Source organism: Scardinius erythrophthalmus (assembly GCF_964197995.2).
Source record: "Scardinius erythrophthalmus genome assembly, chromosome: 9".
Classification (NCBI taxonomy): Eukaryota; Metazoa; Chordata; class Actinopteri; order Cypriniformes; family Leuciscidae; genus Scardinius; species Scardinius erythrophthalmus.
The window spans coordinates 44920482-44943925 of NC_138229.1; the positions used below are offsets into that span (position 1 = coordinate 44920482).

The 23444-nt window shown below is 38.9% G+C and overlaps 1 protein-coding gene and 1 long non-coding RNA gene across 2 annotated transcripts in view; both read left to right on the plus strand.

The window, feature by feature from the left end:
- The window catches only part of LOC308695899, a 670325-nt gene that overhangs the window by 536249 nt on the left and 110632 nt on the right, over positions 1–23444 (plus strand). The window lies entirely within an intron of this gene.
- Positions 1714–9090, plus strand: LOC308696676 (peroxiredoxin-6-like; the record flags this gene model as incomplete). Its single annotated transcript, XM_081375572.1, has 5 exons — positions 1714–1805; positions 4178–4334; positions 4406–4543; positions 8707–8853; positions 8947–9090. 5 exons carry the CDS (start codon positions 1714–1716, stop codon positions 9088–9090), a joined length of 678 nt encoding a protein of 225 aa, XP_081231698.1.

Sequence of the window (23444 nt, forward strand, 5' to 3'; positions counted from 1 at the left end):
ATTTCAGCTGTTCTGTAACCGAAAACTCAGAGTTTCCCATCTCAGGGTAAGTTAAAGTTTTAACTCAGAGTTGGTTGAACCTCCTTTCTGAAACAGGCCCCTGGAAAATGTACCACACTAACTGAACTCTTTTGCATGATTGTCATTAGTAATGAATGGAGCCACATTTGAAATGGTTGCTCTTGTTACAGGCTCAATCGTGTCCACCATCACATTTCTCTTGCTCACTGTCACGTTTCTGAAGCGTGGTGCAGGCAGAAGACGAAGAAGATAAATTTGATTAATACAAGGACAATCTAAACCAAACTCAGACCTAACCTTAACGAGAACCAACAAGAAACACAGGCAGAAATATACTGGCACAAGACAAAGAGCACTAATTAGGTAACAGCTGAAAACAATGACTAATCAAATTGGAAACCATGGTGACAAATAAAAGAGCTAACTCAGAAGATGGTGAAATCAGAAAATAAAGTCCAAACACAATGAACTGTTACACCCACAGATCAGTCTCTCTAAACCACAACAGCCTCACAACATCTCCATGACCAGACCAACATCATCCATGAGAATCTGATCTTAAAAGACAAACTGACGCTCTCTCATCAGACAGACTTACCACTTTCTTGTAAAAAGCAGGGTAAAAGACCACAGAAACAAACTTGAAAGTTTTGCTTTTTTCAGATTTCACTTCTAAAATATTCCTTCTGTTTAAAAATACAACCTATAATATTAGACAGGCAATTTTCGGTCCATTTTATTCTGCTTTACAAATTCACTTCTACAATTCAGTGGTTCATATTCGACAGAAAATTTAACATTTCAGATCCGGTAATTGCAGGAAGAGCAGTAGTGCAGTAGTTTGTCGATGCATAATCTTCGTCTGCTGTTAGTCGGCTGACCAGTTGGTGGTGCAAACGCATGTTGATGAAGACAAGAGCATCAGTCCCCAGACAGCAACATGGTTTCGGCCCAGATCCGGCCCACATCTGGCACACGTGGAGTCCAAACGGTCCAGATGTGGGCCGGATCTGGGCCGACACTATGTTGCTGGGTCAGTCAGTCATTCATTCATTAAAATGGATTTACAGAAATGGAGCAAGCGTCAGTATTTGTGATGATTTTCAGGGCCAGTATATGTGTGTGGAAAAGCTGATAAAGACACAAAAGCTGTGTTTATGTATAAGTCTTCACTGTTACTTTTGTACATGTAAGCAGCTTTCTCTACTGTGAACAAGATTATAATGTTATTCCCCGATGCTGACATACAGATCAAACTGGCCCGTCTGCCAGTCTCGATCACTGCCTCATGTGTCTGGGCCATTAGCATGATGAGGTAGTGTTCATGGAGGAGTCATGAACCCACTGTGGGAAGATGACCATAGCGATGCTGAGATCAAGACTCCGGTATCTCGAAAGAGGTGGAGCCCCATCTGCTATTCCCCGATCTGAGCCACTTCAGGTAAACTGAGGGTTATTCTGTGATCACTGTGCGAAGAGTTTTGAAAGAGTGACATATGCATTGAGAAACAGGTCCTGGCAACTGTATAAAACTGTATGTGTGAGGAAAAACCAAGTAAATCATCATACCTGTAGAGAAAATATGCTTACAAATCAAGTGCTCTCTCACACCCTCCCACACACCAAACCACACTAACATGCAATACAGACAGAGAGAGAGAGAGAGAGAGAGAGAGAGAGAGATGCTTCAAGATGCCGGGGATGCTGTTAGGAGACATCGTTCCCAATTTCGAAGCCGATTCCACCTTTGGCAGATTGAAACTTCATGATTTTCTCGGGGATTCGTAAGTGTAATGCGATCATGTGTGCTTGTGATATGAGAGTGTGTTGTTTGATATGTGTTGTTCATCATAGATTACAATACCAGTTGTTTTATTCTCAATAGCATCTTCCTGAGGTCACATCTAACAATATTCCCTCTTTTCTCTCCTCCTCTGTGTTCTTCTTATTATTCTTATTATTCTTATTATTGGTTATTAGTGAATTGTGTGGCTCGGATATAAGACACGTTTCTCTCGTAATAATGGACATGTGCTAGTCAGGTATCTTTGATAAAACCGTACATGGTCAAAGCCGTTGTGTGTTCCTGTGTGGTGATTGTGTTTGTAGGTCATGCGGTCGTGACTCGTGACGCCACTGTTACCACCTCTTCAGCTTCATCCAAACGCTGACACGGCTTGACACACATAAAGAGCAGAGTCACACACACGCACACACACACACACACACACACACACACACACACACACACACACACACACACACACACACACACACACACACACACACACACCTGTTTCTCATTCCCTGGACTAGTTTAGCACTGAGCATGCTCGGCTCACTGTGAAGTTTTGTCTTATCACGGCCAACATTTCCAAGCATTGTTTTGCCTGTGTTCTGACCTTTGGACTGTTTATGATTCTTGCTGGCTGTATTTTTGACTCTGCTCTGTTTACCTGGATATTGACCCGTTTGTTTGCTACCTGCCCTGATACTTCTCCTGTTATGACCTCGACTGCTGCTTTGCCTACGCTGCTGCTTGTATATCTCTCTGTTTATCAACCCCTGCTGTCTGTATACTGTCCTCCGAGTCCTCATCACAGACTGACAAAGTGAAGAACCTTCTGGCCTGTCCTCACTTTCTGAGACCTCTGTTTGAGGGGGTCAAGACCTGCTTTTAGGGCTGAGGTTATAATTAGGCTAAAGTTAGGGTAAGGGTTTGTGACTAAGTTGTGGGTTTAGTGACCCTGTTTTGCTGAATGTTTTGCAGTGATGGCGAAGCTTCACTGTGAACAAAGCAGAAAATTGCGTAAATTATGCACTAAACAGCTGCTCTTTGCTAGAGTTACTAGATCAGAGAAACTTAATCACAAATGATTTTTTATCTCTCTTTGCATGTTTTCACAGTCCTTTCTGTTTTAATGACATTAAGATAATCTTTTAATAATCAATGATCTTGGGTTGGTTATTCAGTTAAACATCAAAACACTCATAAGTCACTGATAAAATGTCTTCAGCAAATGGAAATGGACCCGCTTCACATTTCCAGGTTCTCAGAAGCAGAAGTCCTCAAAGTTGGATAAACTTCTTTAGTGGTGAAAGGAAACTACATCAAATACGTTTTGCTATAGCGTCTCTATGACATTAAAGAGGAAAAACGTGGAGAGATTATGTTGGTCAGAAGAGAGAAAGATGTCAAACTGTCTGTCATTCCCTCAGCCGTTGTTAGAAACACCCTCGCAGCAGCGTTAACTAGTTTACTGTAATTTAATACCAAAGTAATACACCTTTTAAAAATAATCTTTTAAAAATGTAATGTACATTTATAACACAAAGTATAGTGTTATAAATGTACATTTATACATCAACGGGCCAGACTGAAAGCTCCTGTAATAATCTACAGTTCTTTGTGAACAAACAGTGTCTGTGTGTCTATGACTAAAACATGCAATGCACAGAAATGCTGTACGTCTTAAAATGTGTTTATGATTCTTACTCAGATATGTATGAATGCACATTTTTGCCTCAGAAGAAAATCATGCTTTGCTAAATCTTAATTAAGACATTAAACTTCATAATTATGAGATAAAAATTGTAAGTAATTTATTACATTCTTATTAATTCGATTTTTTGTCAATTATTAGTAAGTCAACGATAAAAAGATGAACATAGCCTAGTAAGTCATAATTATGCAATTAAAAAGTCAAAATTATGGCACACTAAGTCAATTATGACATAAATCAAAATTATGGCATAAAACGTCATAATTATGAAAAACTAATAATTGACATGAGTCAAAATAAGATAGTATGTTTGTCTTTTTATCTCATAATTATTAGTATGTCACAATTTTGACTAAGTCATAATTATGAGATTAGAATCTAAATTATTACATTAAAAGTCAAAATTATGACATACTAATTATCATGACATTAAAATTTGGAATTATGAGAAAGTAAAAAATATGACATACCAATTCATAATTTTGACATACTAAATACTTTTACTACATACTTGCATACTAAATACATACTTTCGATGTCGTAATTTCCTATCTATGATTTACAAAGCACAATTTCTTTTACTCTTCTGTGGCGGTAATGGGCTTCCTCAGTTCTGTCATTCCCCTTGAGTGACCTGAGTTTCTCCTCGTCAGCTGGGGCGTCCTGTTCTCTCATCCTCGAGACTTCACTCCTGTCTGCACCACTGAACTCGGCAGAGCAGCTCAACTCAGTCCAGAGTTCAGCAGACGCAACGTCAAGCTGATCGCGCTCTCCGTCGACAGCCTCGAAGACCATCACGGCTGGAGCAAGGTTCGCTTCTTTCAGTCTGTAGTGTCTCTCTGAATGACCTGCTGCTAATGAGTCTCCATGGATGATTTCAGGACATCTTGGCTTACAATAACGCGGAGTCCGGAAGCGAGTTCCCTTTCCCAATCATAGCGGATGCTGGGAGGCATCTGGTGGAGACGCTGGGCATGCTGGACCCGGAGGAGAAGGATCAGACCGGGATGCCGCGCGATGTGTAAGTGCACTGCACACATGAATAAAGCTTCAACAACAGAGCAAATTTCAGTAACACTTTAGTTTAGGGTCCAATACTCACTATGAACTAGTTGCTTATTATGTTTATTACTAGGATATTGGCTGTTTATTAGTACTTATAAAGCACATTTTAATGCCTTATTCTGCTTGACCATATTATACATCCTTAATCCTACCCAACACCTAAACATAACCATTACCGTACTAACTATTAATAAGCAGTAATTAGGATTTTATATTAGGAGTAATTAGGAGCAAACCTCATAGTTAATACTTAGTTAATAGTCAGAATTGGACCTTAATCTAAAGTGTGACCCAAATTTCAAATAAAAATGGTGAATAAAAAGAGAATGTTGTGGCCAACAATAGTAGCTATAATTACTGGGACTAACATAACATGCCTGAAAAGAGTGTAAACCTGGTTGTGTGTTTGTTGATTCTGTTATTTTTGCAGCAAAAAAAAAAAAACAAAAAAAAAAAAACTAATATTTACTAAATTAAAAAGTAGGTCACACTTTACATTTGCTGTCTTTAACTACTATGTGCCTGAATAAAAAAATAGTTAGGTACATTGTACTTACTCTGTTCATGTTGTATTGTAAAACACTTGTGCTACTATTTAAATGGGATACGGGTAAAGTTAGGAACAGGTGGTCATACCCACGCCCGACTATACCTCCAAATACACCCAAAGTCTGATCACAGACTGTTACGACCTGTGTTAGTTTGTTTTCTATTGCTTTGTGTTCCTTTTCTCCCTCTTGTTTTCTCTAATCCAAAACAGGTTCTTCAATCATGGGATGTAAGCAGCCATTGGTTGCCTAGTCGGGGCGGGGTCTTTAAAAGGACGCTGCTGACACTCATCGAGGAGCTCATTCTTGGTTCGGTCGCACGTGGGTTGAGAGCTCCGGAATCCCTCCTCCGGCCGATGATCAAATTGTGTTTTAGAGACTTTATTTTCGTTCAAGTGAACGTGCATCTTGTGTAAAACTCTGAATCGTTCTCCTATGAGTGAACGTGCATCTTGTGAAAACCTCTGACGCGTTCTCCTATGTTTAAACCATCTTAACAGTGTGGAGCGTAGGGGTGTCCTGCCTTGTTTATTTTGAAATTGTTTGATCTTTGTTTTTTTTGGGCAGGGAGTTAGGTAAGATAAATGTATTTTCTTTTGGCATTTGATTAGGTTATTAATTTTCCCCTCTTTTCTTTTTATATTCGTTTTGTTTGTTATTTTGGCCTTTTGGACACCCTGAAGATTTGCTCTTTATTTCACTTGTTATTCTTTAATAAATTTATTACTTTTTGCTTCAATTTTGTGCATTTGTTTTTTTGATTATCGACCGGAGGGATGCGTGCTGGGATTCCATTTCCACAACCCAACTAAGTATTTATTACGCCTCTTTAGTGTTTTATATTCCCCTAGAGGCGGGGCGTAATAATTGGGGGCTTGTCCGGGAGAGTGTTCAGGAGTCATTAGGATTTAGTCCTGCAGAATTGGTTTTTGGACACACGGTAAGGGGCCCACTCAAAATGTTGAGAGAGAACATCACGTGATGTTTTGGAGTCATGTCGGAAAATTGATTTATATTTAATCGCTGATTTCTATGATATTGCGATTATTAAAACTGATAGAAAGAAGGAACTGAGAGACGTAATTCAAGCTGCACTGATTAAGCAGGGTATTTTGCAGTCTAGTAGCGTTGAGGTAACTGATGAAGATAACGTTGATGTTGCGAGTTCAGATCCCGTGTTGCGCTCACTTAGTGGTGTAAACTCGGAGGATTTAAAACTAGCTATTCAGTTAAAGCAATTAGATCTCGAAATAAAACGTCAGGAACACACCACTCAATTGTTACGCTTTAGGCAGTGCGAACTAGAAACGCATGCTGATGATCGTCGTTCCAGTTCAGTTAAGACAAATTTTGATGTACCCTCTACTAGTGTTGACTATCATTCACCCTCTGTGCCTTTGTCTGTGGCTCCTGGTCATCCTGCTGATTTTGATGTTAGTCGTCATCTAACCTTAGTGCCTGCATTTAGAGACAGTGAGGTAGATTCATACTTTGGCGCATTTGAGCGTATAGCTGCTGCGTTGCGCTGGCCGAGAGAGGTTTGGTCTCTTTTGATACAGTGTAAATTAACTGGGAAAGCCCAAGAGGTTTGTTCTACCTTATCTGTGAGTGATAGTTTAGACTATGATAAACTAAAAAGTGCGGTACTAAGGGCGTACGAATTAGTGCCAGAGGCGTATAGGCAGAAGTTTCGTGCACATGTTAAAAATGCCTCTCAAACTTATGTGGAATACGCACGGGAGAAAACTGTGCTTTTTGATAGATGGTGTCATTCCAGCAGAGTCGTTAATTTTGAAAATCTCCGTGAGTTGATTCTGATTGAAGATTTTAAAAATTCATTGCCAGACAGAGTTGTTGTCTATTTGAATGAAAAGAGAGTTTTGACTCTTGCCGAGGCTGCCGTCTGTGCCGATGAGTTTACTCTGACTCATAAAAATGCGTTTGTTGTACGTCGCGAATTTAATTCTCCGTCCTCAGAGAAAAACGCTAAAATTCCTAAAGTAGGTCTGCCTAAGCAAGCATTGCCAGTTGAAGCCCGTGAATGTTTTTACTGCCACGGACTTGGTCATTTGATTGCGAATTGCCCTTCACTGAAAAATAAAAATAGAGGGAAGTCAGCCAAAAGTGTTGGTTTTGTTAAGAAAATTGGCAGTCAACTTAGTTCGAATATTGATGCCGCATATGATCCTTTTGTGTGTCAGGGGATGATTTCTCTTAGTGGATCTGAGCTAGACTTAGTTCCTGTAACTATGTTGCGGGATACAGGGGCCAATCAGTCGTTTGTGCTGGCTAGTATGTTGCCATTTTCTGAGAAAAGTTATTGTGGATCTGACGTTCTCATTCAAGGAATTGAGTTGGGGGTGTTGAAAGTACCATTACATAACGTGTACATTCGATCCGGTTTAGTAACAGGTTGTGTAAAATTGGCAGTGCGGCACAAGTTACCTGTTAATGGCGTGGCCTTAATTATAGGTAACGATCTCGCTGGAGGGAAAGTACTCCCATTTCCCGAGGTCATTGAAAATCCCGTGTATGATTCTGTTACTTCCGGTGAGTTGGCATGGTAACAATCACAGCCACAATCAAGGACTCAATAAAACCTGCACTTCCAATCAGTCAGTGTCTGGTGTCCAAAAGCATACAGACTCTTGTAATGTCTCCATCGGTGGTCATGCCCATGAGACATGACTAGCTGAGACTTGTTACAGCACTTGTATACTGTTGCACTCTTGTTGGTCTGATTGCTTCTATTGTTCTCCTCATTTGTAAGTCGCTTTGGATAAAAGCTTCTGCTAAATGATTAAATGTAATTGTGAAGGGATATGCCCTGTCCCATATCGACTCTACATCCGAGCCACAAGAACCTCCTGACACAATACTGCCTTCATCCAATATTGTCAGTCCCATACACTGGACCCTGAACCATGAGATCGCAGATGGCTCTCTAACCGAGCCTCCTCCACCAGACTGCCCTGCCAACCATGTCTACATCCCATCCTCACTCCGTCTGGATCCCATGGACACCGTTCACTCCTCACTTGGCACTGGCCACCCTGGGACCAATCAAACCCTCTTGCTCCTCCAAGATTGGTTCTCGTGGCCTAATCAGAAAGGCTGTTCTGGGAATGTGCCGTCTCCAAGAGTCCCTGCCACTTACCATCTAGTAAACTTCTCCTGTTGCCCATTCCAGACCATTCATGGTCACATCTAGGAGTGGATTTTATCACTGATCGGCCCTTGATTACTTGTGTTCTCGTCATATTGAATAGATTCTCTAAATCATGCAAGATGATGCTCCTCAAGGGTCTCCCCATGGCTATGGAAACAGCAGAGCTACTTTCAACCATGTCTTCCATATTTTTGGACTGCCTAAATATATAGTTTCAAACCGAGGACGACTTAGGGAGTAGGGGGATGATGCCATTTCAACCTGCTCTGCATGCTTGGTGGTTTACTCAATAAGATAAGAGTTTAACATAACTGAAAAGTTTGGGTCACTGGTTTGGACAGAGCCATCAACCCTTCACACTGCACTAATTGATTTCTTAATGTGTGCATTTTTCGTTCAGGTATTTGTGATTGGTCCAGATAAGAAGTTGAAGCTGTCCATTCTCTATCCTGCAACAACGGGACGTAACTTTGACGAGATTCTGCGTGTGGTTGACTCTTTGCAGTTAACGGCACACAACCGGGTGGCCACACCTGTGGACTGGCGGGTGAGAAATGTCAAGCCTGGTCTGTTTGGAGTGTGTATGTCTGTTTCTGTCATCAGTGTGTAATGAGTGACGCTCATCTGCTGTTGTTTGAAGCCTGGAGACAGTGTTATGGTGCCGCCCAGCATCCCTGAGCAGGAGGCCGTGGCGCTCTTCCCCGCTGGAGTTTACACCAAAGACCTGCCCTCTGGGAAGAAGTACCTGCGCTACACACCACAACCAAACCCCCATCAGGAGTGAACGTACAGACGGCTGATGTGTGGATTCAGTGATGCTGTGTATGAGCAGCTGTTCGTAAAACACCAGTGCTGTTCTCAAGAGGCAAAGTCCTCACAAGTTCCACACACAATTTACAGGTTAAATATTACTTACACTTACAAACAATTAATAAATAAACAATACAATTCTAATTTGTATTTTTACATTTTAAATGTAATGTTTTATTTATTTAAACTATGTATTTCATTAACTAACATCAAATTATGTATTTCATAACTAACACAGTTGCATAGTTCAACTATATAGTTCAAGTATAGATTTTAAAACACACACATATATAAATACCCACACACACACACACACACACACACACACACACACACACACACACACACACACACACACACACACATACATACACACACGTCAGAAAGTCAGTTCAGTTTTGTTCAATAACTGTGTAAAGTTCATCAGTTAATGAGTTTAATTAATCTATAAAGCAGCTCTGCAGAAAACAGGGATGTCATCCTCCAGCCCAGTTAGGTTTCCATCCCAAAATATTATTAAGTGTTCCCAACTAAGCAAGCCAAAGGCGACACACACACACACACACACACACACACACAAACACACACACGTTATGGAATATGCAATTATTATATTATAAATATGCCTTTTTGTCTATGAAGCACTTATGTATTGTAGTCAACCATAATGGTAACCTTATATAATGAAAGTGTTTTTATAAAGCAAGACACCAGAAGATGTTGTTAAACGATTTATTAAGGAGTGTTATATAAAGAAAGACACTTGTAATAATCATATATGAAGCAAGTGGTGTATAAAGGAAAAAAAACTGCAATTGTTTTTGTAAAATGGTTTGTTGAGAAAGTGGTTTATAAAGAAAAATATCCCACACTTAATGTTTTAAGCATTTATTAAAAAGCATAGTGAGGAACAAAACATGTAGAAAGAGCTTTGCCAAAGAAAGAAGAAAAATGCAAGCATTACCATCGTATGTGTTGCGGCCGAGACACAGAATGCAACGAAGAAGGAGGACGAAGAGGCAAAAGGCTTTATATGAACAAGTCCTGGGAGTTTCCAGGAGGGGATTTCTGAAGATGTCAAAAAGTTGATGGACTTTAAAAGGACTGGAAAGATAATGTCCAGTCAGTCGCTGATTCACCACGGACGGCCTCTCCGGTGTTAGATGCTTGCCATTGCGCCTCATGAAGTTAAAGCTTGTAAACGATTTGGTTTTGATTTACTTTTATTTTAGTTTTATATATTAGTACATTTTATGTAAACTAGTTAACCTGTTTTTAATTAAAAAAATTATATCATTGAAATTAAGAAGCTCGCCTGCCATAAGTCTCTCTTCTACAAAAGATTGAGCTGAACTGACCACGGAGAAGTCTTCTGTGATCTAAATATTGTAAGTATGGAAATTCAAATGCTTATTATTTAGGACAGATTTGACTTACTTCACCTAACCTGGGAATAATTAAAATGAGGTAAAAGGTGTTTATAATTATGCACCATAAAACAACACACACACACACACACACACACACACACACACACAGACACTCTCTCTCACACATACATACACACACACACACAAATAAATCTTGCAAAATTGATTTTTGAAAAGCCTTTTATTGCTCTGAATGTCATATTTCAACAGTTATGGTTGAACACTTGTTTTTGAACTGGTTTTATCTGGTGATATTTTCCTCCCTCGTCTTCATTTGTGTAAAATACCTGTGCAGGTGTTAAAGACTGAACACTTGTAATGTTCAGTTAAAGGACAGATGAATGAAAATCTAGTGTTTTTGGTAATTTGCAGCAGTGTTCATGTCAAGACCATATAGTGTTTAATCTGGCCATCTGTGTCACACTAAACACTACTGACACTATAGAGCAGGGTTCCTCAATTGGTTTTTACCAAGGGCCAAATTCTGCCGACAATACAAAGCCAAGGGCCACCAATCAAAATGTTATGACCTTAATGTTTGCTCTTCTGCTATTATTGTTGTTGCTGTTGTTTTGTTAAAAGAGTCACAAATCACAATATAATTATTCTGATTTTATTTATTTTTATTTATTATTTTATTTTTCTCATTAGTCTGTTTTATTCAAGCAATTATCAGCATTTTTGTATTCAGATAAAGAAAACTAAAGAACTTTGCATGGTGGATATTAAAAACAAATGAACAAATAACAACTCTGGATCTCCATGTCCGGAAATGTCATCATCCGTGAACAGCTTTTTGGCCTTGTTTGCCAGGTTCCAAGCCACAAGTAAGGATGCTGCGGTGGCATTCTCCTGTATGGATGTGGTTTTATGAATAACAGCAACTGATTGCTTGTAAGCTGCTACCAATTGTGTTACCTTCTGTTTGCGACTCTCAAAATGTTCAGGAAAATTGCTGTTAAAATTGCAGTGCAATGAGTTGAAATGGCGTTTGATATTATCAGCCTTAGGGGAGAGTGGGGTAAAATGAGCCAGTGGGTAAGTTGACCCACCCCCTGTTTCTAGGCAACTATGCACATTTGGTGTCATGGGACCATACATTTTGAAGGACTCCATCATTTACATATTGCTGTGAAGAGGAGAAGCACATGGGACAAGAGGGAAGTAGTCTTGTCCACAAAAACACCTTTTTTGCTTGTTAAAGTAAATTTTCTGCATTTCAGGTATATTAGCCGTTTTGTCAAAGCAAATTGATCTAGGTCAAAAGTTGTGTATGGTACATGTTGGTGATTTGTCAACATTTAAAACCATGTGAATCATTAAGCTAAAGGTTATCCTGAATTGCTAAGCTAGGTCGTTTTACCAAAATGGTGACTATGGGGCAAAGTGAGCCAGATGATGTGGGGTAAATTGAACCAGTGGTTCAACCTTTTTGAAATGGAGAAAATCGACTGAAATGTGTTGAAATAAAATGTCTTTGTATAAGCAACATATTAAACTGCAATTAACATTTATATGCCCTAATATTTCATAAAAACGATACAGTCGGCCGAAATATGAAAGACAATATTTTGTTGACTAGTTTTGGATAAATTATAAAGTTTTTTAAAATAGACTACTTCCACATCAAATAAGATTTTGTTTAGCAATTTCTGCTCATATGTTATATATATATATATATATATATATATATATATATATATATATATATATATATATATATATATATATATATATATATATATATATATATATGAAGAGTTTGGTTCCAAAACGCGATAAACGCCATTTTTAAAAAAATTGAGTTCCTGCAAAAATCTGTATTGTATAGGGTCGGTATTGAAAAGTCCATTTTAAATTTTACGTAAAATGCGATATCCGCCGTGTTATTGTGTCATGTTTTCTCCCTTTCTTTCCAAACCGCGACAAACGCCAGTCTCCTTTCTCTGCAGAATGCGATAGATCCGCTCTCAACCAATCACAGCGCACCATTCCACACACTGTAAACAGTAACGGCGGCGCTTTGAATACACCCGGCATCCTAGTTTTCCTGATATACTTTGTACTTTTTGATCAACAAACAAACAAAAAAATTAATAATTTTGACGGCATTGATGAACCTGTGGTGGTTTCTGCGGTAGGGAAGAAACGTAAGCCATCGAAATCTAATAATTTACGTGAGGAGATTAAGAAGATGAGGCACGCGGGAGGAAGAGAAATGCCGACTGTTGCTTGTTCTCACACGACAGCATCAAACTTCTGTCACGCTGACACGTTGACCTCAGGGGATCTTTTAAAAAACTTTCAATTGTTTTACTCAAAGTCAACGAAATCCGAGCAGGACCAAGCCATTTTACAGCTGATCGCCGTCAAAAAAGTTCAGGAGGTATTTCCTAGCCATGGCTGATTGAATGTATTTTTAGTGCCTGTATTATAAGATATTGACTGAGTTCAGAGGCTGTCATATGTGGATCAACTTACTTTGTTGTGTATTTTCAACAGTTTCAATATGAAAAATAACTTTCATATTGATTCAATGGATTAATTGCATTTTGGAAAAAAAAAAGTGTCATGAATTTATTGCATTTTGGGGGAAAGATTACCCGTTTTTATAATAAATCTTTGAAAATCAAAATCTGGATTTGAATTTTTAATGTTATTATAACCTACAGATGCTATGTGAAAGTTTGAAACAGAAAATAGTGGTTTTCATCTTGCCACTTTCTTGGTAAAGAAAACACATTTTTACTCAAATTAATCAAAATGGATTTATCGCGTTTTGGAACCAAACTCTTCATATATATATATACGCACAGTATTTTTTTTTGTCAAAAATAAAGTCATCAACTAAGATGTTACTATAGTATTTGTTCCAATGTAGGCTATATTCAAATAAATGAATACATATAGTAAAATGTAGGCCTATAATTTATTTTTTACAAAGAAAGAGTACACTTGAAATATTGTTGAAATTGTAATTGTTGTTGCAATTGTAATCTTTTTAATAAAATAGCAAAACATATATTTACAAAGTAGATGTAAGCTAAATCTTAAAAGGTCAATATAAGCCTTCTCTTTAAATTATTTGTATTGTGCTTTATATTAGTGACACATTTGGGGAGAAGATTTTGTTTTTTTAATAACCACGCATAAACATTATTCTCTCAAAAATACAAACATGTACATACATGTTGCTCACATATTATGGTAGCCCTGTTTTGTGCTAAATAGTGCATTTACACCTTTGCCATTAATATGTGTATAAGCAACTGAAAAAAGCACAAATGTCAGGGCATTTCAAAACATCCCAAGGGCCCCAAAAACACCTCAGACCCCAGAGGGTTAACATTGTTTAGAAAGGTAAGTGTGTTATTAAATTATTATTTTAAAGAGGCAAGTTTTTTTATTATTATGCTTGCATAAAAAAGTGAAAGATAGGATAGTCAATTTACCCCGAGATGGCTCAATTTACCCACTGACTGGGATCAACTTACCCCTAGCCTGGGGTAAATTAAGTCACATGAATACTTTTTTTTCTGAGGTCATAATTTTCAAGGCTCTTTGTCATAGGTGCATTTTTTAATTTTCAGTTTATAGGCAACATCCCAAATTAACAGTGGATGTCTTCATTGTACTTCTGTCTCAATTTCCCTTGCCTTGAGATCCACATAAGTAAAAACTGGCTCATCTTACCCCACTCTCCCCCTATGCCTGGTTCAGATTACACAATTTTTTTGTCTGTTACGATAGTCACTGTGTCAGATTACACGATTTTGACTCCTAAAAATCTTGTCATGTTGTGGACAAGAAACATGTCAGACTACACATTGTTTTCCGACCAGTCATCGGGAGCCGTCTCACTCTCACACACTCATTCACTCGCACATATACACACGCTCACTCACATACATGCACTCACACACGCACGCACTCACTCACACACACACACACACACACACACACACACACACTCACTCGCACTCACATAAGTTAGGGACTGTTCGTTTTTTATTTAAGGGGCCACCGGAGGAGTTTTGAGATCTGTTGTCAAAAAATACATGACCCTCCCTTCGCCAGCAATAAATTTTTCTATGACCCTCCAAAATGATTGTGAAAAAAGGCATGACCCTCCCCGATAATTTATTGATTAGCCTACTTCTGTACTGGTTTGCGCTTGGCAAAGATGTTCAGATAGCCATACGATTCGGTTCGTATCATGTGGGTGGCGCTGCCACCAAAGCATTTAAAAGCTGTCACAAAGAACCGGCAAAAGTAATGATTATTAATATGTCAAATATAGCAAGGAGACATTTTAATTAATAAACAAGTGTTTTCTGTGTCGACTGCAAACATGAAGTTGACGATGCGTCGCGATCTTCTCAGAACGCGCCAGAGAGAAATGCACATTTCATAAGCAGAAAGCAGTCTGTTTTCCTTCGTTTTGAATTGTTCTGTTTAAAAGTAGACATTTAAAGCTTTCTATATATTTCTCAGGTCTGTGAGGCAAGTAGCATAGCCTACCTTTTTTTTTTTTTCTTCACATAATATGCGAACACGAAAAATAAAATAAAAATAATATTTTATGTTCTGTGGAGGCCGGTCTTTATTCATCCGGTGGGTATATATCTTTTGGTTTGCACAGTGTAATTTATAGAATTACTAAAAAATATTTTACCACCTAAAAGTTAAAGATTTTTTGTGTCACGTCACATGTGTATTTTCCTCATATTAAATATAAAACGCATGTGTAGACTGATATTTTTCTAATGTCTTGACTCCTTTCAGACGTTTCAAAATATTGGTATTAAATGCATTTTCTGAGAATTTATATTTCAAGTTTTGACTGCAAATTTGACGTCCATAACACTGGAATCGCCCAATTTTAACGAATTTATCCTCAACTAGTCTTTGTGGTGTAGGTCTACGTATTTTATTATGTTACCTTAAATAATACTAATAGTAATTTAAAGATGTGGTAGCCCTACATTTTACACATCGTGGAAACAAAATAAGAATGGAAATATGGTAGTATCGCGCTACAGCGCACATTCTATCAGCTGCAGTTCTGGCGCCTCAGTCCCAATACTGTAAAACTCGACGTACATTCACATCACATGTTAATGCAGCGGTAGAGTTACACTCACAGGACACTGTGCACTTATTCGCAATCACAAAAGTTCATTATTTGCTCGTGCTTTAAAGCTGAGGGTGGCTGATAACGCGAGATCAACATGGAGCTAAATGGAAAAAAATAGCACCAAACAAGCCACTTTGAAATGTTGCTGTTTTCATGAATATAAAAGTTGGGTGACCCTCCCCCTAGACTAAAAAAAGTTGGATGACCCTCCCCTCAACATAGAATAAAAAGACATGACCCTCCCCTATTTTCCTCTGGTGGCCCTTTCGATAAATACCGAACGGTCCCTTACACGCACTCACTCACATAAGTTACACGCACTCACTCTCTCTCTCTCTCTCTCTCTCTCTCTCTCTCCCACACACACACACACACTCGCTCACTCGCGAACACACACTCTCACTCACTCTCCCTCGCGCGCCGTCATCGTGGAGGACCGTAAAAAAAATTAAATATGCTAGTCTTTTGATTGTTCAGTCCATTCAGATTTGAATCGTCTATTTTCTGTGTCCACTTTTCTTTTCTTAACACTTGCCATATTTTCGATGTGAGCGAATGCTGTCAGATAGCCTACAGCGTTTGAATTTTAACGCCAGTGACGTGCTTACGCTGATGTTACCATGACAACCTTGAAATAAGCGCGGGCCAAACATTTTTCTCTCAGGGCCGCCTATTGAGGAACCCTGAGCTTCAGGTCTGGACTCTATTGCAGCTTTTCTTGGTCAAGGGCCGCCCAAGAGGACGTTTGACTGACATGTAACGCAACCAATCACAGTTCGCTTTGTTCTGCGTCATGTTTAGGAGTGTGACAATATAATGTCAATGTCCCTACAATAACAGACCGGCGTGCATCTAATAAATGATTAATTCAAGAACGTTGTGCAAGTTTACTGCAACAGTGGAGCCGCGAACTTTACATACTTTTGAAAATCCAGCGTTTAGTTGATCCTGGTAAGCTCTCATTGTCACAGTTATAAACACAACGGCTTTCTTCTTCCACGAGGGGTTTTGGCGTCACGCCATTTGTTTCCCGGCGGACCGATAAAAACGCAACACACAAGTCTCCCGGAAATCCTGCAGAATTCAACCAATCAGATTGCGACTTTGAATCTCCTGAAGTGTTTCTCCAGATAATTGTGCCATATGCATCAGACGTTCAGCCAACGGTCCGTGGCTGAGACTAGACACTATATGACACAACTACACTAATGTAAACTCTCAGATCTCACCATACTTCCCCAGATGATTAATCACAGTACAGTACCACTATTGTTTTTGTATTGCAATAGGAAAATGAGTCGTTATCTAATTAAATATGCACTCATTTGCATACATTTCCTTTACAGAAACCTGAACACTAGATAAAGAGATTCATAATTTTTGTTAGATTTTGTTCATTCATAATCATGCTGTTATCATGTTAGCATCTTAGCTAGCTATTGTGTTAGCATCATGCTAGCAACATGTTGATCATTGCAAACCACTAAACTACTAGTACCACTCACATTTTCTAGTTTACTCTATTCTTTTACCAGCTCACCGGCCAGTTACTTTCATGTCTTTCGGGAGAAGTGGATGAATTTGCGTGTTGTAAATTCAACAACTCTGATTCTCTGAAGAGCAAACTATTGGTGGCGCCGTGGATCACCCGTTATCATAGTGATTGTATTTTGTCCTTTATAACTAACACATATTTGAGAATCGGAATATCAGATAGCCTATTTCACATTATAGTTAAAGACAATTTTTCAAGCTAAAACCAAGAGGTTTATTTTCTTATTGCCAAAAGGATTGAATGTAGTTTTGAACATTGAAGACAATGGACAAAATTAAGATTCTTGATGAATCCAAAACCAAGAAGGTTTATGTCTTAAAGGAGTAGTTCACTTTAAAAATAAAAATTACCCCATGATTTACTCACCCTTAAGTCATCCTAGGTGTATATGACTTTCTTCTTTCTGACGAATACAATCATAGTTATATTAATAAATGTCCTGGCTCTTCCAAGCTTTATAATGGCAGTGGATTGCAACCAACAGATTGAAGCTCAAAAAAGTGCATCCGTTCGTCATAATAAAATATAATAATAAAAGCATGTCAAAAAATCAGCCGATCAGGTTTCGATCCCCTTCTGACGTAGGAAGAGGATCTTTTTATAATATTACCGGTCCTTAATCTGCACGTTTACACCCACCAGCCGACATTTGGTTTCGCAAGCGACAACAGAGACCAGTTCTTACGCAATGGCAAAAGTTTGAGCAAAGCAATAAAACTGTTCTGTTGTTGAGCACAGATGAGCACTGAACACTATTGACAGTTCCAGCCTCAGATGAGACAAGAGGTATCAGCGGGTCATTAAAGAGAGGTTCCTTCTCTGTCCAAAGTCCAATATTTGAGAGAACCTTCTTAACCTTAAAAACTTGGTTTTTACATAGTTTGGTTTTAAAAACCATGCTCTCAAAACTGCTTTGAAGAATGGGCAAACATCCTTCAAGTCCATGTTAGCCAGTTTGATCAAAAACAGTTACAGCACATTATACTTGAAGACATTTATCTTTCTCAACACAGCACGCGCTTCCGCATTCAGCAATCTCTGTGCTGCTTGAAGTCTGAAAGTCTTTATTCTGTTTTTAATGTCCATCAGGCCTTGTCCTCCCTCTTGAATGGGTAGGAAGAGTACAGCAGATTTTTTTCCAATGCTGCCCATCACAGAAAAAGTCAATTAACTTTCTTTGCAGCTCTTCAACAACACTTTCTGGGGGATCCAGAACATTTTATGCCATAATGCAGCCAGATAATTCATGATCAATACCCTGCCCCTACACGCTAGCTGAGGTAGCACCCACAACCATTTTCTCTACCATACCCTCCCAGTTCTTCTGCCTATATTGCTCTGTTCCTAAAAACAGCTTCTTCAAACCCCCTCTTCCCCATTTAACTCCCCCTGGAAGCACAGGAGGGCCCTTCCCTGCCAATCTCCTAATAAATATTCTTCACTCTTTTCCCAATTTACTTTAGCTGACAAAGCCTTTTCATAAATGTTTAAAGCATTTCTTAAATTCATAACATCTGTATCACTTCTTATAAAAACAGTTATTTATCAGCATAGGCTGAAAGACTGATTGGCTTATTTTCACAACTCTTCACTAGAAACCCCTGCAATTTCTTCATAAGTTTGTAAAGTAAAGGTTCAATTGCCAAAGAGTACAACTGTCCTGATAAAGGACAGCCTTGCCTCATACCTCTATGAACTGACACTGGATAACTTATCCCATCTCCAACCTTTAACAATGCAGAAGCTCCAGTATATAACAGTTTGATCCAAGAAATAAAGTTCTCATCAAACCAAAAGTTTTAAGAGTTTCAAATAAATAAATATGATCAACTTTATCAAAAGCTTTCTCTTGATCAATTGAAAGAAAACCCACATCCTCATTAGTAGCATTTGCTATGTTCATTATATCACGCACAAGAGAAAGATTGTTCTTCTTTTCGGCACACAAAAAGTTAAAAAAAAAAAAAAAAAAAAAAACATACTCTAAAAATGTAATCTATTTGAAAGACACTTAGCAATAATTTTGTAATCAGTGCACAGTAAAGCTACTGGTCTCCAGTTCTTAAATAGTCCAAGTTCACCTTTTTTGTAAATAAAGATAGAACTGCTCTTCTACAACTGGTCAGTAATTCATTTTTCCTTTCAGAAATTCTTAAAATGTTGAGTATATCCTCTTTTAAAAGAGTCCAGAATTGCTTCTAGAATTCAGAAGGAAGTCGATCAATGCCAGGAGACAGACCATTAGAGAGTTTCTTTACCGCCTCTGATATTTCATCTAATTGAATAACTACATTAAGCTATTGTCTCTGATCATCAGTGAGCTTTGGCAAATCTCTTAGTAGATCGTCCATGCAATTAATGTCAGTCTCTTGCTTTGAATAAATCAGTATAGAAGTCCTTTGCATGGTTTCTCATTTCTTTTGGATTAGTTGTTAAAGTCCCATTTGGTAGTTTCAAATGTAACATAAGTTTTCTTTCTCCTTCTTTCCGCTCCAAGTAAAAAAAAAACAATAAAAAAAACCGAGCATCTATTTCTCATATTGAAGAATAACAGACTCTTATCAAAGCCCCTTTTGCTATAATACTGCTTAATGAATTAGCAGACTGTCTGGGGATAAGGTGCATCGCCATTTCGGTCTAGTGTAAAATCTAAGGTACAATTCCAGTCACCCCCAAGAACCACACATGCATTATCACATTTGTTTGTAAGAAATTCTACCCTTTCTGCTCCATTATTTGGCGAGTTAAAATGAATGAAAAGAAAACCCCTTTAACTCTACATGTACAATCAAAATTCTGCCCTTATCTATCTCATAAGAAGATATATTAGTCATATTAAGCTTCATTGAAAACAGAATTGCAACACCTCCACTTAGATTAGAGCCATGACTTAGAAAGTTCTTACCCTCCCACCACATTTTCCATTCTACTTCATTACTTACATTGTTGTGTTTCTTGCAAACAAAATTGCATCCATTTGTTTGTTTTGAATCAATGCATACAAAGTGGCTTTTTCTATAATTCCTTCCTCCATTAATGTTAATTATCCTATTTTCATGCTCACCATAAAAAGAAAAATAATAGAAAGACAAACAAGCAGAAGAGAACAGAAAGAAAATAGCACCAATTGTGACAACCATTACTTGTATTACTTTTTAACCCATTATTTTCTTTATCGTAATTTTGTAACCATCTTTTCAGTCTAAATATTTTCCTTCAGCTCAATTCTTCAAATCCTACACTCTTCTGTATTTTATCTTCTGATCTCAAGAATCTTTCAACATCAGGAAAAAAAAAACCTGAACATCAAAAGTCTTTCCAAAAGTTACATCCAAGAGGTCATTCATTTCTTTCACTGTATATAACTTAGAAATTATGTCAGACAATTCTGAAAGACTATCATCATCACCCATCTCCTCAATTTCATCATCCCTATCAGCAACCTCAACAGCACCTTTATGATCATTACTGTATCCAATTTCATCTTGGAGACCACCACAGGTGCACACCCAACAGGACGGGAAGCGAGAGGAGATAGATGACAACAAGCGCACGGCAAGCTGTAATTCCTCGCCTAGGTGTCCTGGGCAAAGCAGCAGACAAGGGTGAGACACAGCAAACATCCAGCAGCACACAAGATGATCTATTGACAACGAGGGACAGACACATTAGAGAATATAAGGGAAAGGGTTAGGGTTGTGTATAGGCTAAAGCCTTATACACAAAAACAGCCATTTTAAAATCAATTCTGAATTTTACAGGAAGCCAATGTAAAGTCGCTAAAATGGGTGAACTGTGGGGTATGAGAGAAATGGTATCTCTCTTTTTTTGTGCCAGTCTCACTGCAGCATTTTGGAGAATTTGCAGGTGAGAGATTGCAGTTTGAGGCAGGCCACAGTACAGGGAATTACAGTAGAGATGGGAATTAGACTATAGATGGGAATAGCGAATCTACCAGCTTGTTCTATTTTCGAGCTGTAAAAGCACGTGTGACTCGTTCCCTCAGTATGGCACAGTGGGTAATTGTTCCTCATAGCATCCTTGATGCAGTGCGAGTTCCCATTTGAAAGAGAACGTTCCTAATGTAATGGTTCCCTGAGAAGGAGAACGAGACACAGTGTCTTATTGCCATGCTTCTGTTATGCCTGTGATACGTCCCTTACAGACAAATAAGTGAATGTTGTCACTACAGGCGATCTTTTATACTCAGGTGCACCTGTAGTGACGGCGTAGACTATTATTAATATTTCTCCGCTGAGCTAATTGGTCACACATGTCCTATTGGACAACTACATCTTGCTAAATGCAACATGCTACAACAACCCCCTAGGCTCGCCAGGGTATGTGCCTAGACCCTCAGAACCATCAGCCCTGTTTGACGCATCACCACCCAAGCTCAGCTAGGTCAGGCAGGTGATCCAGCGGGAAAGATCTGCCCAGGAGTGCTGAAGCTGCTATGGGCCCTGGTTGGAAATCACCTGGGCTAAGCAGACCATACCATCTGGGTGGCAGAGGGCAGTGGCAGTCTCTATTCCCAAACAACAAAACGCCAAGACCATCAAGCAGTTCAGGAGCATAGCTCTACTGAATGTGGAGGGGAAAATCTACTTCTCCGTGATGGCAAGAAGAATGTCCACCTACTTCACGGAGAACAACTAGCAGAATCGGAGCGGCTCTTCTGTCGGACAACATCTCCAAGGCGTTACACACCATATGACTAGTAAGTCAAAGTCCAAATCACAGTCTTTGTTGTCCCAACTTAATTGATATAAGCACCAATGTAGAACATTATATAGAAACTGTGTCTATTACTCGTTTAGTGAGGTCAAACATTAAATCAACTGTAGGATCTAGGAAAAATCTTAATATTAGTGAACAAAAACAATTTATAAAGCTAGGTCTTTTAAACATTAGATCGCTCACACCTAAGGCGGTTATTGTAAATGAAATGGTCACAGATAATAGTTTCGATGTACTTTGCCTTACTAAAACCTGGCTTAAACCAAATGATTATTTCGGTCTTAAAGAGTCTACTCCTCCTGGATACTGTTATAAGCATGAGCCCCGTCTGATTGGTCGTGGCGGCGGTGTTGCAACAATCTATAGAGATATTCTTAATGTTACTCAGAAAACAGGTCACAGGTTTAATTAGTTTGAAGTACTTGTGCTAAATATTATGCTCTTAGATGTAAGAAAGAAATCCCTATTATCTCTAGCCTTGGCTACTGTATATAGACCTCCAGGGCCCTATGCTGATTTCCTAAAAGAGTTTGCAGACTTTCTCTCAGATCTATTGGTCAATGTCGATAAAGCATTAATTGTTGGAGATTTTAACATACACGTATGTCACGGGTGACAAAATGCTGGGAAAAGCGGAACCTTTGTTTTCCTTCCATGTTCCCCGAGGGGAATTATTTTGGTGTAACGCCTCACTCCGGTTCCGGGTGTAGCGGAGATATTGTCCAACTTAATTACCGCTGATGCACGGCAGGTGTGAGAGAGAGGAGCGGTGTTTGCACAGGCTTTCCGCTTCACAAGAGGAGGATAAAAGAGCCATTCGAAGTCGAGTTGAGGTCGAGGTTGGAACTGGTAAACGTCAATCGGTGTTCAGTTGATCAGTTGTTTGGCTGGGTCTCTGTCGTTGTGTTTTGGGGTAGAAGATCTCCTGTTCGAGTGCTTACATTTGATGTTGTGATCTTGGAAATTTGTGTAAGTGAAGAACTGCCATTGGAGTCTGTCGTTTGGAACTGCTTGTGGAATACTACTGGATTGAACTGCTGCTTGGATCTGCGCTGGAAGAGGAAGGAAGAAAGATTGGAGAGGAATTGAGAGTTGAATATTCCTGTTGAAATGCATGGATGAAGCGAGGCTTCTGATCAGCCTTACTGTGTGAGTGATTTGCAGTTGTTTGCCTTACCTGATGCACGCTGAATTAATGCTGTGGATTTGTAGTGAACACGAGTGCTGTGTGCTATGCTGAGAAGAGTCTCCCAACGCCTGCTTTCATTCTTGTGAAATGATCTACTTGTCCCCATCTAAATCCCAGAACGATACATCTGAACTGGTGAAGTAATGCTTTGTATTATCCTCTCTTCCACTGAATATTGTCGTGAGGTAATCCCTCATTGAAGGCTCCTGTTAACCCTCTCTCTCTCTGAAGTTACAAGTCTCGTGAAGAACCGTATGGCTGTGGAAAAGTCTGAACC